This window comes from Electrona antarctica (assembly GCF_951216825.1).
Source record: "Electrona antarctica genome assembly, chromosome: 12".
NCBI classification, from domain to species: Eukaryota; Metazoa; Chordata; class Actinopteri; order Myctophiformes; family Myctophidae; genus Electrona; species Electrona antarctica.
The window spans coordinates 27,544,319-27,561,508 of record NC_136793.1 but is presented as its reverse complement, the minus strand read 5'-3'; the positions used below and the strand labels follow the sequence as shown (position 1 = coordinate 27,561,508).

General features: G+C 41.2%; 1 protein-coding gene across 2 annotated transcripts in view; it reads left to right on the top strand.

Moving 5' to 3' along the window:
* The window catches only part of grid2 (glutamate receptor, ionotropic, delta 2), a gene marked incomplete at its 3' end in the record, with an annotated part of 744,548 nt that overhangs the window by 506,375 nt on the left and 220,983 nt on the right, over positions 1–17,190 (top strand). For both annotated transcript variants that reach the window (XM_079516745.1, XM_079516744.1), the window contains exon 6: positions 9,551–9,724. In XM_079516745.1, coding sequence (XP_079372871.1) covers positions 9,551–9,724 — 174 coding nt within the window. The remainder of the gene's footprint in view (positions 1–9,550; positions 9,725–17,190) is intronic.

Here is a 17,190-nt window from a genome sequence, read left to right as displayed (position 1 = left end):
GCCTCAGGCCTCCAGCACTGCAATGAGGAGGCAGGTCACAGCAGGAGGTCCATGCTTCCACACAGCCACTGACACACCATTAAATGAATCATGGAAGACAATAGAAAAATATTTACTTTACATTCATTTAATTCTTCACAAATTCCCCATCCATGCTCTGTCTCTCTCTTCTGTGTCTCTCTCATTTTGGGGTTCTGTACAGTATTGTAGTATGTACAGTATTCAAAAATGTAAAAAAATGGTGCTGCTATATAAATATTTGAAGTTTTTCAGAAAACTTAAGTCAGGATTTAGAAGGCCTTTTTAGAATCAGCCTCAGGCCTAAATGGGTTAATATGGATGAGGGTTATAATGGGGGTTGTCACAACTCAACTACATGTCATGACCCAGATTGCCCACCACCCAAGTACTTCTCCGCAACATTGCCGTGAAACCTAATGAGACTCACACCCTTAGACCTTTATAGTAAACATGAGAGACTGTCAGAGAGAGTGAGGAAAAGAACAATGCTGCTTAAAATTTTGAAGTAAGCCTCTCTCAACCATGAGTTGCTAGCTATGCAAACGTGTCAGCACTTTCTTCTACTCTTTGAAATAGATAACACTGCAGTGTCGATGTCATAAGACTCCTCGACCATACAGTACCACCATCCTCTCTGTGCAAGTGGTATTTGCTATATAGTATCTTTAGAAAGATAGTATAGTGTTCCTATAAGGAAAACACCATTCTTATCTCCAATTCATGACTTGCTGTTGTCGCCTACCTTAATGTTCTTTTGCATAGGGATTCATTAAGATGATTCTATTTAAAGGGTAAGCATACTGGACTATATATTGTAGTAGCCTATATTATGTAAAAATCACACCTGTGTGAAGTGAGGGGCGCTCTTATCATTATACATCATCATTCATCACATTCCGTGCTCAGCCAATCAAATCATCGCTGTGGGGTACACACATTGCTCAGCCAATCAAATCATTGCTATGGGATACACACATTGCTCAGCCAATCAAATCATCGCTATGGGGTACACATAAAACTTGTAATTATCTCGAAATCTATGGCACGCTGTTTTGATCAGAACGCCGATGTTCTGTCCTAATTTCTGACTTAACCAAGCATCTCTTTTGGAATATTAACGCTTCTAATAATGAGGGGAAATTAGCGAAATGTGTGGCAAATCTGCAAAAAAATGCTTACCACTAGCTTTCTTCACAAATGTGTTCATAAAGGTGTCTACTATCACATATAAATGTGTTCCAACCCAACTCCCTTGGGAAACCTTGTGACAGCTGCTGAAAGTTGGGGTACCATTAATAACCAATATATGGCAACATTTTCCAAATTTAATTTTACTTAAGTAGCATGTGACATGTCAAACTAGGGGGTTTTCATGATTCTGAATCCATTGCAAGCATTAGTTTTGCACGAAAAACACACACTGCTGACCTAATCACATCTGTAATGACGACTATGGCTGTTTTTAGGCGAAGGAGTGTTTTTCGTGCAAAACTATTGCCCAACTTTCAGCAGCTGTCACAAGGTTTCCTAATGGAGTTGGGTTGGAACAAATGTATATGCATGTCTACTATCACATATACATGTATGCACATTTATGAACACATTTGTGAAGAAAGCTAGTGGTAGCATTTTTTGCAGATTTGCCACACATTTCGTTAACTTTCTCGAACTATAAAGAGAGATCAGACTTATTAGCGCGAGGTAGTAATGGAACATTATACCTCCTGGTTTTGGTGGGAAATGAAAGGCGTGGCTTTTCAGAGTAAAATCTGCCTCATCTGCTGGGCACTCTAGCGCCTTTATTTAGAAAAATTCCAGGGCATAAAAAGTTAATCACAACGGTTTTGAGCCATTATCGCAAAAGTTCGAAGTTCGAGTGCAGTGAGACAATGACCCAAAATCATACCACCAAGAAAACAGCAGTGGCTTTGGGAAAACTTTGTGAATGTCCTGGAGTGGCCCTGCCAGAATCCAGACCCGAACCCAATAGTGCATCTCAGAAGAGAACTGAAAATGGATGTGTACCAATGCTTCCCATCCAACCTGGCTGAGCTTGAACAATTCTGCCAAGACGAATTGGAGAAACTTCCAAAAGAAACAGTGTGCCAAGCTTTTAGCATCATCCCCAAGAAGTCTTGAGGCCGACATGGCTGCCAAAGGTGCTTTAACCGAGTACTAAGTGAAGGGTTTGAATACTTACTTACATGCTTGCATAGGAAATGGAAAAAATAGTTTTTACTTTGTCATTGAGCACTATTGTGCAGTGTGTAGACTGGAGAATATTTTTAAAATCCATTTTAAGAAGAGACATAATAAAACGTTGGGAAAAACTTGAAAGGGTCTGGAAACTTTCCATCCACTCTGTATTTGAAATCCATCGTGCCATGTCTTTTTCAACAATGAACACTTATCATACTATCTCTCTAGCACTGGTTTTGGAGCATATAAGCATTCCTGTGTATGTAAATGTCTTCTCCCTCCCTCTCCCCCCCACGCTCCCCGGTGGTTTATTATGGATGAGGGGCCACAGTATGGTTGTCATAAGTCTGCTTTATCTACAGCCAGCAGCCAGACAGCCCCACTGAGGGGGAGTTCACAGTCCATAATTGATCATCCTTCCCCTCTCCATCTCCTTCGTTCTGCTCACGATGGGGGGAGGGCGGTGATGCTTTTCTTGCTGAAACTCTCAAGTTTGCGTTACTGTACATTACTCTATCTCATGTCTAGTTTTACCTTCGCCCTTTTTTGATGTTCTTGGTTTTGCTCTCATTTTGCATCATTCTCACCCTCACTCTTCTTTTCATGTCTATCTGCCTACCTGCCTGCCTTCTCTCTCTCTCTCTCTCTCTCTCTCTCTCTCTCTCTCTCTCTCTCTCTCTCTCTCTCTCTCTCTCATACAGTACACAGTGGGAGGTATACGTTGTCCTTATAGTAAATATAGTTAGTATTCTTTAAAATAAAAATCGACCTAGACCTTCCTCTGGTCTCCTGAGCTATAGCAGCAATGTCAATTGCTCGGTCTATCGGTCCATTAAAGACTTTGGTCCCAAACGACACAGAAAATAATACTGAGCTGGCTGGATTGCCATCAAATTTGCTGTGCACATTCGATTTGCAGGGAGGAGGCGCTCTTCCAAAAGGCTCCTCCATGTACACCAAATATTCCAACTCTTATGTGACTAGATACAAACGGCAGACGTGAATACACAGCGCAGAATAGACGCAGAGCCTCGTCACGCAGCGCTGCTGGCTTTTCAGCATAGCATAAATATGCAGCGCTTCAAAACTCCTTGGTGGATACTAGCCCCTTAGGCCCCATTCATACGGGACTAGTATTACCTGGGGACCTCAAGTGATTTGTACTAATTGTGGATGGATGTTGTCTGAGATCTTAATCCCAATTGGGATTTGGGTCAATTCTTCTGGGTTTTTTTCCTGCAACTTTTTCCTGCCTCTTTCCTGTCTCAGTAACCCAGTGTACATGTAATTCAAACCAACTATAGATGGTCCCATGTGTACACTTTAAAAAAAATCACACTCGTGTGAAGTGAGGGGCGCTCTTCTCATCATACATCTTCATACATGGGCCGTGGAATAAAGCTTGTTTTAACCAGAAATGTCACAAGGAATTGGAGATAAATGCGATTGAAAGAAACAGATAGAATGGGTGCGGGTGTTGCGCGACGATCAAGATGGCGTGATCCAGTCCTGTTGACATCATCAGCTAGCAACCCAATGCTAATGTGTGTATCATCTCGACTTGATCGATCAAAAGCACTATGAAAGACCAATAAAATAACGTGTTAATATATAGGATACATGGGGGATAATTTCAGTAAATTCAAGTAAAACACAAATGTGTCACACAAAACACAGATGTCAGGGGGTAATTTCTAAACGACATGAGGTCTCTGCATAACACTAGCCTGGTGCGAATAGGGCTTGAGTCACATTTAAAATACCATTCTTAAAATGCCACAGGAGAGCTTAGCTTAGCTTTTGCTCACTTATGTTGCTCTCTCTCTCTCTCTCTCTCTCTCTCTCTCTCTCTCGCTCTCTCTCATTTCTGTTCCACCATCCCTGTTGTGGCTGCCTGTATCTTAGCCTCCAGTCTTTCGTTTGTGATAGTATAACTATCATGAAGTTAAGGAGGAAGGACAGGCTTGAGTTTCTGTTGCGCGTCATCTCTCTCCCCCCTTTCTCTCTCTCTCTCTCTCTCTCTCACTCTCTCTCTCTCTCTCTCTCTCTCTCTCTCTCTCTCTCTCTCTCTCTATCACTTACAATACTTGCTGAAACAACTTGTTCTGCCCACCCCCCATCCTCATTGGCAGTGCTGTGAGGACATTATTGATGTTAACGATCACTGGCAGGTGATGGGAGAATGATACCACTACAAAAGAAATGAGCGAGAAGGTTAAAATGATGAAGTAAAGGAGTGAGGGAGAGGCAATAGAGTCGGAAGGTTTTGGTGTTCCAAGGTGGAAGGGGGAAGGCGTAGAGAAAGAGAAAAACAGGGTTGTAGAGCCCAACCAATATATTGGTTTGGCTAAATACAGTAATAGGCTATATCTGCTATTTAAAGTTTTTAGTTTTTTATGACCTTGATTATGACCCTGATACCGTGATACGTTCTATTTCTTAATCACTTTCAACTTGTATGACAAGCCCAACGTTTGTCATAAGTGAAAAGTGAAAAAATATCAGTCAATCAGTGTAAACTTTTTGTTTTATTGCCATAATTTACAAAACATTATGTAAAAAACAAAAACTATTCCATACAGACATCTCAGATGGTCTATACACTTGGCAGGCCCTGCTTAGCTAAAGAATGCCTGATTAAACACAGTTGTACCCAGGGGTTGCACATTGAAAATAGCACATATTACGTAGTCAACTTGCAGATCTGCTATTTTTGGTGCGTGACACCCACGGTGTTGAAATATTGAGTAGAGAGAAATGTCACCATGTGGGTCTCATAAGGTGAATGTCAAGTCTGCCGTCTCCCTGGATCGCTGTTTTGCGCGCGCGTGTGTGTGTGTGTGCACATGTCGCTTTCATTTAGGCTCAGCTCTGAAAAGGCTAACAGCTTTTAGAGCTTTCAGATCAAGTCACCATTGAAGTTACGCTTGTTTAATTTATCCTCCAAGAGATGGGGAGAAAGAGAGGGAAGGAAGAAATGAAGAAAGACAGATGAGGATGGATCGGCAAGTGTCTGTTAAAAGGACAAAACCTCACAAATCTCCTTTTCCATTTGTGTGTGTATGCGTGTGTTCCTGCTGAGGTTTAAATAAAGATTGTGTGTGTGTGTGTGTGTGTGTGTGTGTGTGTGTGTGTGTGTGTGTGTGTGTGTGTGTGTGTGTGTGTGTGTGTGTGTGTGTGTGTGTGTGTGTGTGTGTGTGTGTGTGTGTGTGTGTGTGAATGATGTGCACGTGTCTGATCCATGGTGTGGCGTACTCTGGACAATTCCTGTCTGTTGATGTTTCTTGCATGCCCTTGACCACCTACTGTGAATCTTAATTCACTTCCTGGCCTGGAGATTTGCCTCTTTTTTTTGCAGTTTTCAGCATGTGACTCTGTACTGTGTGGTTTTTATGAGCTTTGAAACATAACTGTTTGAGCGCTTGGCCATCTTCTCCTTTCAAAGAATAAAGCAACACATGCAACCACAATTCTTTGGCAGTCAACACAGTTGACAGTAAAATCCTCACTGTTAATTTATTCTGAGAGTGTACAAATGTAATCAATTGGACCCCTAGGTTTTTAATAATAGTTATCTTATATCCAGCACATTTCCATGCAAGATTGCCAACTCTTTATAATTTATCTATGTTTTAAATCCCAAATTATAATTTTTCTTATTTTTCTTATTTTTTTAGGCAGGGCAATAGATAGGGGCAACTTAATTTTTGTTAGACCATAGATAACAATATCAGTTGTTTAAAAAATATATATTATATGGAAATGACTTATAATGAGAAAAGTTCTCCATAACTTCTGAAAAAGAAGCTGTCCTGGTATGAAAAATCACACCCGTGTGAACTGAGTGGTGCAACTCCCCTCTCCCCTGCCCCCCCCCCTCTCTCTCTCTCTCTCTCTATATTGAAGATATCCCTATTTGTTTATATGGAGCTTGGCCAAGTTTACCACGGTCATGAGAACACCCACTCGTCACATGTGTAGGGTTTGGCAATATATGGATATTATATCGACATTGTTGTGACCGTAGCTCAGTTACGCTAAAACCTGTCAGTCAGTCCGTCAGTCATGCCTCGTGACACACTCCATATACAGGTATGGCCAATACAGAATCCATTCCATATGTTGGTCTGACCTCATCTGACCTCATCCGACCTCATCAAACTCTGTTCACTCAAGACACTGCCCCTGCTGCCACCCTTAGATATCCATATATGGAGCTGACCTGTTCTGACATTCCTGTTGATCTGACCTCATCAAACCCTGTACACTCAAGACACGTTCCATATATGGCCAGACCTCATCAAACCCTGTACACTCAAGACACGTTCCATATATGGCCAGACCTCATCAAACCCTGTACACTCAAGATACTGCGCTGCCACCCTTAGATCTCCATATATGGAGCTGACCTGTTCTGACATTCCATATGTTGATCTGACCTCATCAAACCCTGTACACTCAAGACACTGCCCCCGCTGCCAGATAGTAATGTGCATTGTGCATTTTTTATATCAAAGTTGATCCCATGCCAAAGGGCACCCCCACCAGCGTGACCTCCACACTCACGGAGGAGACTGCCAACGGCATATAGTTTAAGATATAGTTTAACTCCTGCGCGACCTCGCCCTAAGAAGGTCTCTCAGGGCGTCTTACTGGTGATATGAGACTAGCCAATGCCACGTAGATCTGCTGTTTTCTAAATGTTTTACTGTTTAATTTGTTTTAAATTAAAACGTATATTATCTTTACAATACGATATTAATCATCAAAATCTTTATATAGATTTTGCACATATCGCAAAGCCTACATACAGTATATTATACGCATCACCTCCTCAGCTAGGGCTGTGCTCATCGAAACATGGAACCCCTCACTCAACACACCAGGGTCTCCCATCCAGTTAAGACTTAATGAAACATGCTTAATGACTTAATGAAAATCAGATCAGTCTATGATGTGACGCTGCTCCACCCTGCCATCCCCAAAATGAAGGTCTCTCGGTCATTGTTCCCCCTTCAGCTAGCAGACCCTATTATTTAGCTGCATCCTCTTATGAACATGCTGGGCTTCATGTGACATTTAGAAACAGTCGATAATTGGGCGTGCGTTTTGATTTGTTTGAGCACATAAAAATGTCTGACAACCCAAGAGACAGATAATCAGTATTATGGTGTTGTTGATGAGTTGTGCGTGCACGTCACATTCAGCCTGACAAATGGGCTGCGGTGTGCAGTGGAAAAGGGTCAGCACGATCAGGGAGCAATCCCCCCCCATCATTGTGCATGTGTGTATCATTGCACACACATGCACCCACAGGCACGCATGCACACATACCCACACGCGCACACAGTATTAGGTACACAATTCACATAGCTACAAACACATGCATATGGATAAACAGACCCAGCACGTGCACAGAAACATCGAGGGTGGTCTCGGTCATAGCAAAGCTCTACCGGGGACGATAAACTTCAGTTCTCATCTCATCACCACATGACCCTCTGCACTCGTTCTCTGTTCCCTTCTCTCCATCCATGGCTGGATGGACAAAAGAAAAAAAAGAGAGAGATTATGTTCTAAGGCTAAAATTAGCCATGATCTGTCCCCTGTTTTGCAAGGACATTGGGCATGAACGCACACAAATTTGTGAGTGCGCGTACACATACTAGTCTTCCTCCTCTCTGTCTCTTACTTTATCCCCTGCCATGTACCCATGCTATTTTTTGTTAAAAACAACAACATACAACTGCACTTCACACTGTCAAAAGGATAAACACAAGAAAGCTTTACGCACTGTGCGTGCGTGCGTGCGTGCGTGCGTGCGTGCGTGCCAGACATAGCAATGACCAGTCCATACTTGGGCTACTTCCATTGGTCAAGACGAAGAGTCCATAGTGGGCTGTCATGAGGCGACAGTCTGGATGAAGACCTCCAGTAGATTTTTCTCTCAGCGTCTAACAGTCTCATATGAGCTTGTTTATACATTCCACCGGGCGAGTGAAGCAACAACAAGTAGGCTACTAACTGCAAGATGGTGGATTTACCCAAAATAATCTCTGGAGAATACTCTGTAAATGGTTCAGGGCATGGAAAACCGAGACAGAAATATCTGAAATGATTACTACACAGAGCGGGCAGCCTTCTGACAATCTGGCATGAGGTGGAGTTATGAGTTCAGGATGACAGATTGAGAAATGATGATATTTAGCGGGGATAATTGTTGTGACCATGAAAATAAAGCATCGTACATATCACATAAATATTTCTATCAACAAGGATAGTGTTTCACTGTGCACGCCACGGTGGTGATAAAAAAAATAGTGGAGCATAATAAACATTGCTTGCTTATATCTATTTGTAATATAAATTAGTGACGCTTATTACTTCATAATAAATTATAAATGATAGAGAATTCTATCCCTGGGTTTTTACCATGCCCACAGCGATGCATGGTAGTGTACATTATCTTTGTATCCGTCTGTGTGTGAGTCTGTCTGTGAACAAAATTCTGTAACTTGGATCGCTGGATTATCATGAAACTTGGTGCCCCATCATCTTGATTAACAGTCAAAAATGTAAGACAATCAATCAATCCATCAATCAATCAATCAATCAATCAATCAATCAAAAGTCGTACGATTTGTCACACACGTTACCGCAGTGAAATTTGTTCTCTGCATTTGACCCATCTCTTGGAGCGGTAAAGGCCTATTCATAGTCTAGATTTTCGGTGGTGAGGTGACCACCGCTCCGGTGGTGAGCTGACCACCGGAGCTGAAATAACGTTGAGCGGTGGTGAGTAAAAACAGAGAGAAGGGCTGGAGCAGTGGCGGTGGTTTGCTCTTCACCGCGGCTCGTGACGTCATGTTGTAATTTGGTGGTCACCTAACCACCGAAAATCCAGACTATGTATGAGCCTTTAGCCGCAGCCAAGGAGCGGTGAGCTGCAGCCGTGCCTCGCTTGGGAATCATTTGATTAGTAGATTTAATCAGCTATAGTTGATTAGTAGATTTGATCAGGTGATGCTATAGCAAACAAGTTTGGTTTGGGCAGGGTTTGCCTATGTTTGATTTGATGTTCTCTCTGAAGTCACTATCAGTTTTGTTATCTTGACTGTTAGTCACCACAACCACAATTTACAATGGTATTAATAACAGTCAAAGATAAAGGCATTCATAAAGACAAATAATGATTACGTCCTAATCCCTTGTCCTTTACCCCCCCCCCCCACACATGCCTACACTTTATCCCACTCACCCCTCCTTCCCTTTCTCTACCACCTGTACCCTTTGCCCCACCATACTCTTTTCTCTCTTCTCATGCCTTTAGGAGATCACAGACTATGACCTACAGGATTTGGTGTTGAAGTCCATCGGCCGCCTGACGCTGATACGCCAGACCTTCCCCATGCCGCAAAACACCACCCAGCGCTGCGTCAAACACAACCACAGGATCAACACCTCCCTCTGTGACCCCAAAAACGCCAAGGCTCAGCAGCTGGAGGTGAGCAGCAGGCTTGGCACAAGTATTGCATAATAATTGCCCATAATCACAATTATAGATGGATAATCACAATTATTTTGCGTAACCTTTTAACATATTTTGTCATTTGTTCAAATTATTAAATATGTCAGTCATTTGTTATAAGGTATTTGTCATAATATCTGTTTACGAAGTCTACAAGCCAAACAGAAATGTATTTCTTTATTTAAATAATTATGTTCCAATGTTCAATGGCAAAAACACAATTGAATCATTCAGTTCAGTACGTTCAGTTCACATTCATGACTGCGACAGCCCTAGTGAGCAGCAGAAAACACCACACTTGAGCTGCAAGGACCGATCTACTGTACAGCAGATGAAGATGATACACAACCAAAAACCATTGTGACCTTCTGAGACATCTCCTATGTGTGTCTGGTTGACTCGTTGTCTGAATATACATTATGCATGCGCATGAGTCTGCCCTTACTAGAGCAGAAACTCTTTCAAAGTCACCTGCTCTTCAATGTATTCAAACATGGCTTGTGGGGTTCTGTTTCATTGCTCTGATCTGTGCACCTGTGCGTTAATATTATTTTACCACCATTCTAAGACAGCTCCTCAGTGTTCTTCTATTAACATTCAATTACAATTACTTTCACACATTTAGCAAGTATTTAGCAGAGTGTAAAATCAGAGTAACACTGCATGAACAAACAACAGGGTAAATAATCACATGAACTACAAATATAAGCCAGTATGTAAACAACAAGCTATCAAATTAACAGATTCTCTCTCCAATCAAGGTGTTACCTAAATATATGTTTCACTACACAAAATGGAACCCACCGGCCAATTCATTTAGATGAGTGCTGATCTAAAGATCAGATTCATGTTGTTTACTATATGATAGCTAGATGGCATCTGGCATGCACAACAACAATGCACATGCACAATTTGCATGCAACAGTTTGATCACAATATGTTAGGATACTTCTGCACATGGACAAAGAGAAGTCCAGAGTGAAAACACAACATTAATGTCCGGAGGCCGAGCTTGTCATTCCATAAACTGTGTTTATGGCTGACAGCTTTTCATTGGTTCAATATATTGTTTTAATCAACACACCAAGGTAAAGGGTGTTCAATAGTATTTATTTATGAAAATAAATAGTAATAATAATAATAATACAAAAACACAAAACCTGGTAAATGGATTTAGCTTGTTTCTGCCGGGCAGCGGTATAGAAAAGGCATCGGTTATTTGAATGCTTTTGGCTGCGACAAAATTTGTGCTCTTAAAAAGCTGCTGGTGAGTCACGCACAAACCTGCATGCAAAGTAAAGTGCGTGTGTTTGGTGCGAGGCGCTACATTGCAAATCTCTTTGTCATTATGGCTGCCATGAAAAAGGTTTATTATGCCCTGGCTCCCAAACGCATGGTAGGGCCATTAGAAGACGAAACTAAAATGGACCTGCGTGCACATTAGTTGGAGGCAACACAATTCATCAACAATATCATCACGGAAAACAGACTGTCACTTTTTATTTTTTCTTAGTTCCCTTCCCTCTCTCAGGCTCTCTTCACTTATTTGATTTCTGTGGATGTGTCCCCCGGGGCAGCAATATGTATACAATTCTTATCTCTTTGTGTGTGCGTGCATCACGGTGCCACCATAGACACCAGGAGGAGAAAATGCGCTCTTATTTATGTGCCAGGACAGAATGAAATCAAATTAAAGTGCTGTTGATTTATGTGGATGCAGAGGTGGCCTAGAGGGACATATCTGATGAAAGTTGTAAAGTAATGTGTGGAAATAGAAATAATGGCCTTGATGTTTTTTGCATTCCTAAGACAATGCTGGCTGTATTTTGGCTATAATGACATCACTTTGTTGAGGAATGTGTCCAAACTACACCTGGCATATATAATTATATAGATTATCACATGCATCATTGTCCGGGCACGGTTGCCCGCAGGCATGGTCGTATCATTGCCTAGAGCTTGGCTTGGGTTTGAAATGGTTGCCCTCTGAGGGAAATAACTAATGTTGGGAGATCATTCATTTATCACATCCCCATAGCGTTATTTATTCACAAAGACAATGAGAAAATAGCATTTGATCAAAACTAATTCAATAAATAGATACGGTCATTGATTAACTGCCTCAGCAAACAAAATGATTGTCTCACTGGAATGATTGTCTGTGTGTCTGCAGGGGGAGCTAGCTGTAGGGCTGAATATCAAGCTGTGGTTTGATTTTCAAACAATTCAAATTGTAAAGAGAAATTGCATTAAAAAATCACACCCGTGTGAAGTGAGGGGCGCTAATATATTAAAGTCTAACTCATGTTGAACTTGATTAGGTGATTTAATGGTGATGTAAAACAAACGGTGCAAACACAAACATTAAATTCTCTTTATTGTTAATGGCATTTAATGTTTGTGTTAGGGACAAGATGACGTACATTTTTCCTTCATTGTCAATGGCGTTTTTAAAACAAACATTGAACTAAAAACAAACATCTAGCACCCTTCAAAAATACATGTACAGCCTTCCTTTATGGGCCATTATATCGAATTGGTTCAAATTCAGAGTTGGAAATTGTGTGAAATTTGTATGCTATTTTGGAAAAACTTGTACATATTCATGTTGCACCAGATCTAAGGGACACATATTTAGTAAAGGCACACTCAATTATCATATTGTATTTTAATAATTTATTGGAATATCTTTCCTCTCCCAAAATGTGTCACTACCGAAACATAGACTTTTACCTTTGAATAAAGATACTTATTTTAATATATATATTCTTTTCAATTCCCCCCAAAGCAAAGCAAAGTTCTTTGTTTACCCAGGGTAAGTGGACTAAGCTCGAGATGCTTGTTTACAGCCACGCCCTGCTCATAGAACATTTCATGGTTGGGGTTCAATGCCTTGCTCAAGGGCACTTCAGCGGTGGTAATTTTAACGTGCCGGTCCGGGGATTCGAACTGGCGACCTTCCGGTATCAAGACCGCTCCGCAAACCGTTCGGCCACCGCTGCCCTGTACAGACCATTTTTGAGTGGTGTAAACCACTCCTACAACTGGCTTTGTTAGTTTACGTGTCTGTCTGTCTGTCTGTCTGTTTGTATAAAATGAGCACGGTTGCTATGGTCACCCAGTTCACACGGGTGTGATTTCATTACGTCAGACATTACGTCAGACCACAGCTGATCAGTCTATATAAGACCTTACACCACTCAGTTCACACGGGTGTGATTTTTAAGAATGTAGGTGGTTCCACAATTAAATACATTTAAATTGATATGTTAACAACAAAATGTATGTTGAATTATTGAGAGTAATCCAAATCTAAACGCAATATTCTTTGTAAAATGTATAAAGTTGATTATATTGATTTCAGCATTATTTGTAGTTGACATTACACATACACCTAACCAATCATGATCTTAAAATATTGGTTGATTTTTGATTTTAGACCAGTGTTTCGGTAGTGACTGCACTGTTTCGGTAGTGACCACAGCATTGTCTTTACAATGCGGTGCCATAGTCACTTAACTATTTTGCTAAATATTAACTCATAAGATGCTTTACATTTGCTCAAGCTATTACTAAACTACTAGAATTACTAGAATTAAGTACATTAAAAAGCATAAACATCCAATTTTGTCACTACCAAAACAATCATGTCACTAAGTAGTGACAAATTGTTTCGGTAGTGACAATTTTATCTAGTTTTTAGCTTAACTCTACAATGCTAGGCAAAAAATGGCTAAGAAAAACAGCTTTGAACTGATGTACATGGATAGAAATATCACATTTAGCAGAAAAACCAAAAATGTTTATAATTTATGAGAAATTATGTGTTTCGGTAGTGACACTCCTTAAAACCACACACTGATTTTCAGACTTTGGAAGACCTTAATTTCAGACTGAAGTAAACTAGCTACTCATATTTGGCCATGATGAACATGAATTCTATGTCACTTCTTGGTGAAGAGTGTGGGGGTGTGGCTTAAACCAAGCTCCATCTATGGACTTCAACTCTTTCTGTTTCGGTAGTGACATGAAAACATGGGACAGCATTTTTTTATATAAAGTTTTTTAATTTAAAAGAAATCTACAAAATCTATTTCATTATTTCAACTTTCCTATAAAATAAATCAAAAAATCATGACAAAAATCATTTTAGGGGTTAGAGGTTGGGACAGCCACCTTCCAATAGGAAGTGACATATAAAGGATGTTTTTTTATATATTTAATTTTATATTATCTCAATTAATGTATTGTGATTAATTAGACCATACTATGACATACAGTGAAAAGTCTGAATACTAAATTGTTTTTTGTTTTAATGTGTTTTTCATTGTGGGACTGCAATTTGAACCGAATCGGTAGAATGGCCCTTATAGCAGTTGCTATAGCAAACAGCATACTGTACATACAATACAGTATGGTTCATTGCATATATGTATCGGCTGGGTGGGTCATCGGCTGGGTGGGTATGTGTGTGTATGTCGGTGTACTCCACCGGGCAATGAGGGACCACGGACCACTGCTGTGTTTCAAACCTAGACAGCAGCAGAGAGCTTTAGGACTCAGAGCAGCAGTCGTACCAGCAGTGGTGAGAGCACCTCATGACGCGCTCTGCTCGCGCACAAGTAGGCCATACACAAGTTGGCAGCTCGACAGAGTGCATTTCTAGTTGGCTATTGCGGGATCCTGACACAATCCAAGGCCAGCATGGAGATATAATCCCGTCATCTGGTCCTTGATCTGCCATGTAGCCTGTGCTCAGCACGCCGAGGACCTCCCTATGGAGATGCTTAGGAAGCATCCGTACTAGATGTCTCTCGCAAAGTCTTTCCAGGGTAACTGAACTTTTGACTTCTGAAATGGCCTACCATTTCTCTCAAAAGCATGAGCTGTAACAGGTCACTCTGACTCAGACCCGTCATAACCGTAAACAAACCCGATATGCCCACACATAGGCATATCACTATGACATGACTCGAGGGATTGCAAGCCCATCCGCGGAGTCATTCCGATATGCGGATATCCAGAACCGCAGATCCGACCCATTTATGTACAATTATGGGCAGTTGGGCACATATGAATATTCACTGAATATCCATATATGCCTGACTATTATTCAGTTGTCCACAACCACCGACCCAACCAATATGCCCATATATGGGCATGCCAATGTACAGACTATGTATATTCTAATGACGTCAGGGACACATGTCTCCATATATGGGCGAAAAAGGGACATAGACAGACGGGTATAACAGGTACTCTGATACTATAGTATGTGAGGGCCCTCTTCTTCTTCTTCTTCCACCACTGAATATACTGTAGCTTATCACTGCTGCTGTCCTTTAATCTCTCCCCTCACCCAGGGCGAATAAAGACTGGGTTTGTGATAAATATAATGATGTACAGGTATGCTTGGAATACATTTATGAATGTAAAACCCTCAAGGGAAAAGTATTTGTTTGAACAAATACCAGACAAAGTACTTTTAAACGAGTACACAGATTGACAACTGAAAAAATAAATAAGGCCATGAATGGAAAAATGGTCTATACTGTAGTGTATACTGTAGTTGAATGTGTGAATAGAAGGTGAAATTAATTGACTGATGCTGGCCTGGTATTTTCTTTCTCCCTCCTAAACGTCCCTGTAGGTGAGTCAATTTAGGAAGAAATATCCCTTAACCCCCAACAAATTGATACAAAAGGTTTTTCAATGGATTCTGGTAGTATTGGGCATGCTAAATAACATACTAAAAGTCTACCAAAATCTACTCTCCAGAAAGCCGTCATTTTCAAGATTGAGTTCCAGACAGAGTTTAAAATGGCCATATATCAAATGGGAAAACATTTGCAAAGTATTTTTCAACTTATTCTAGTACCTCTGGACATCTAGTACCTCTTACACATTTAGGAAAATATACCTTCGGAAAAGGCGTCATTTCCAAGATGGCGTTAAAAATGGCAGGCTTTTAAAGCTTATAAACGGCTATACTGTATATCTCAATTGAAAAAATATATACAAAAGATTTTTCACTTGATTCTTGTACCTGTAGACATGCTTATGAACATACAAAAGATTTAGGAAAGGCTTAATTTTCAAGATGGCGTTCAAAATGGAAGATTGCACTGCTATACTGTATATCTCAATAGAAAAAATCACACCCGTGTGAACTGAGTGGTGTAAGGTCTTATAACTGATCAGCTGTGGTCTGACGTAATGTCTGACGTAATGAAATCACATTCAGTACAGTAGGAGTGGTTTAGACCACTCAAAAAAATTAAATTGTACATTTACCCTTACATCTCCATATGGAGCTGACCTGTTCTGACATTCCATATTTTGATCCTTCCCCATCCATCCTTCCTCTTTGATGTCTCCCTTTTGACTGATACCTGTCCCTTTTAACTCTAGACGGGCCCGCCCCAAAGTTAGTAGTGCAGCCGCGCCGCTGTGCGTGTGTTTATAAGGGTAAGAGGACTGAGGGAAAGGCTATAATCAGTCAAGGACAATGCTTTCCATGAGAGAGGAAAGGTGTTTAAAACATTTTGTCAGGAGAGAGAGAGGGAGAGAGAGAGGGAGGGAAAGAGAGAGGGAGAGAGGGAGGGAGGGACGGAGGGACGGAGGGAGTAGACGTAGATCAGTTCAAAGAGTGGCCAAGAAGAAGCCTAATTTCACACTGCACTGAAGCACATCAACACTCTTTCTCTAACGCGCACGCACGCACGCACGCACGCACGCACGCACGCACGCACGCACGCACGCACGCACGCACGCACGCACGCACGCACGCACGCACGCACGCACGCACGCACGCACGCACACACACACACACACACACACACACACACACACACACACACACACACACACACACAGAATGGTTGCTTAGGTTGCAAAATTCTCTCTACATTCAAGGTCCCATTGGAACACATGCTTTTCACCTTAAGTCTGCAAGAAGGGTCTTTCTTTCTTTCTTTCTTTCTTTCTCCTCCACATCAAAACAACAACGAATGGAGCTGATAATAACCCTCAAACAAGAGTTTGTCATACAAGAGCTCGCCTTGCAGTTGTGAGCTTGTAGATTGGCTATATTCACGGTTCACATTTTATAAATATTAATAATAATACAAAATGAGCGGTTTTGGAAGATTTCCACCCGACAGCAATGAAATTCAGATGTGCATATGTGGAAAGGGCAGAGAGCAAGGGGAAGAAGGCAGATCCCACTCAGCCCTACTTCAGGCTCCAGTAATAGTGTATTGTTTATGTAGATTGGTGAGAGTGCACACTAATGTAATTGCTACTGTCTCTCATAGTGGGTGCTGCAGCCATCTGCGCGTGTGCGTGTGTGTGTGTGTGTGTGTGTGTGTGTGTGTGTGTGTGTGTGTGTGTGTGTGTGTGTGTGTGTGTGTGTGTGTGTGTGTGTGTGTGTGTGTGTGTGT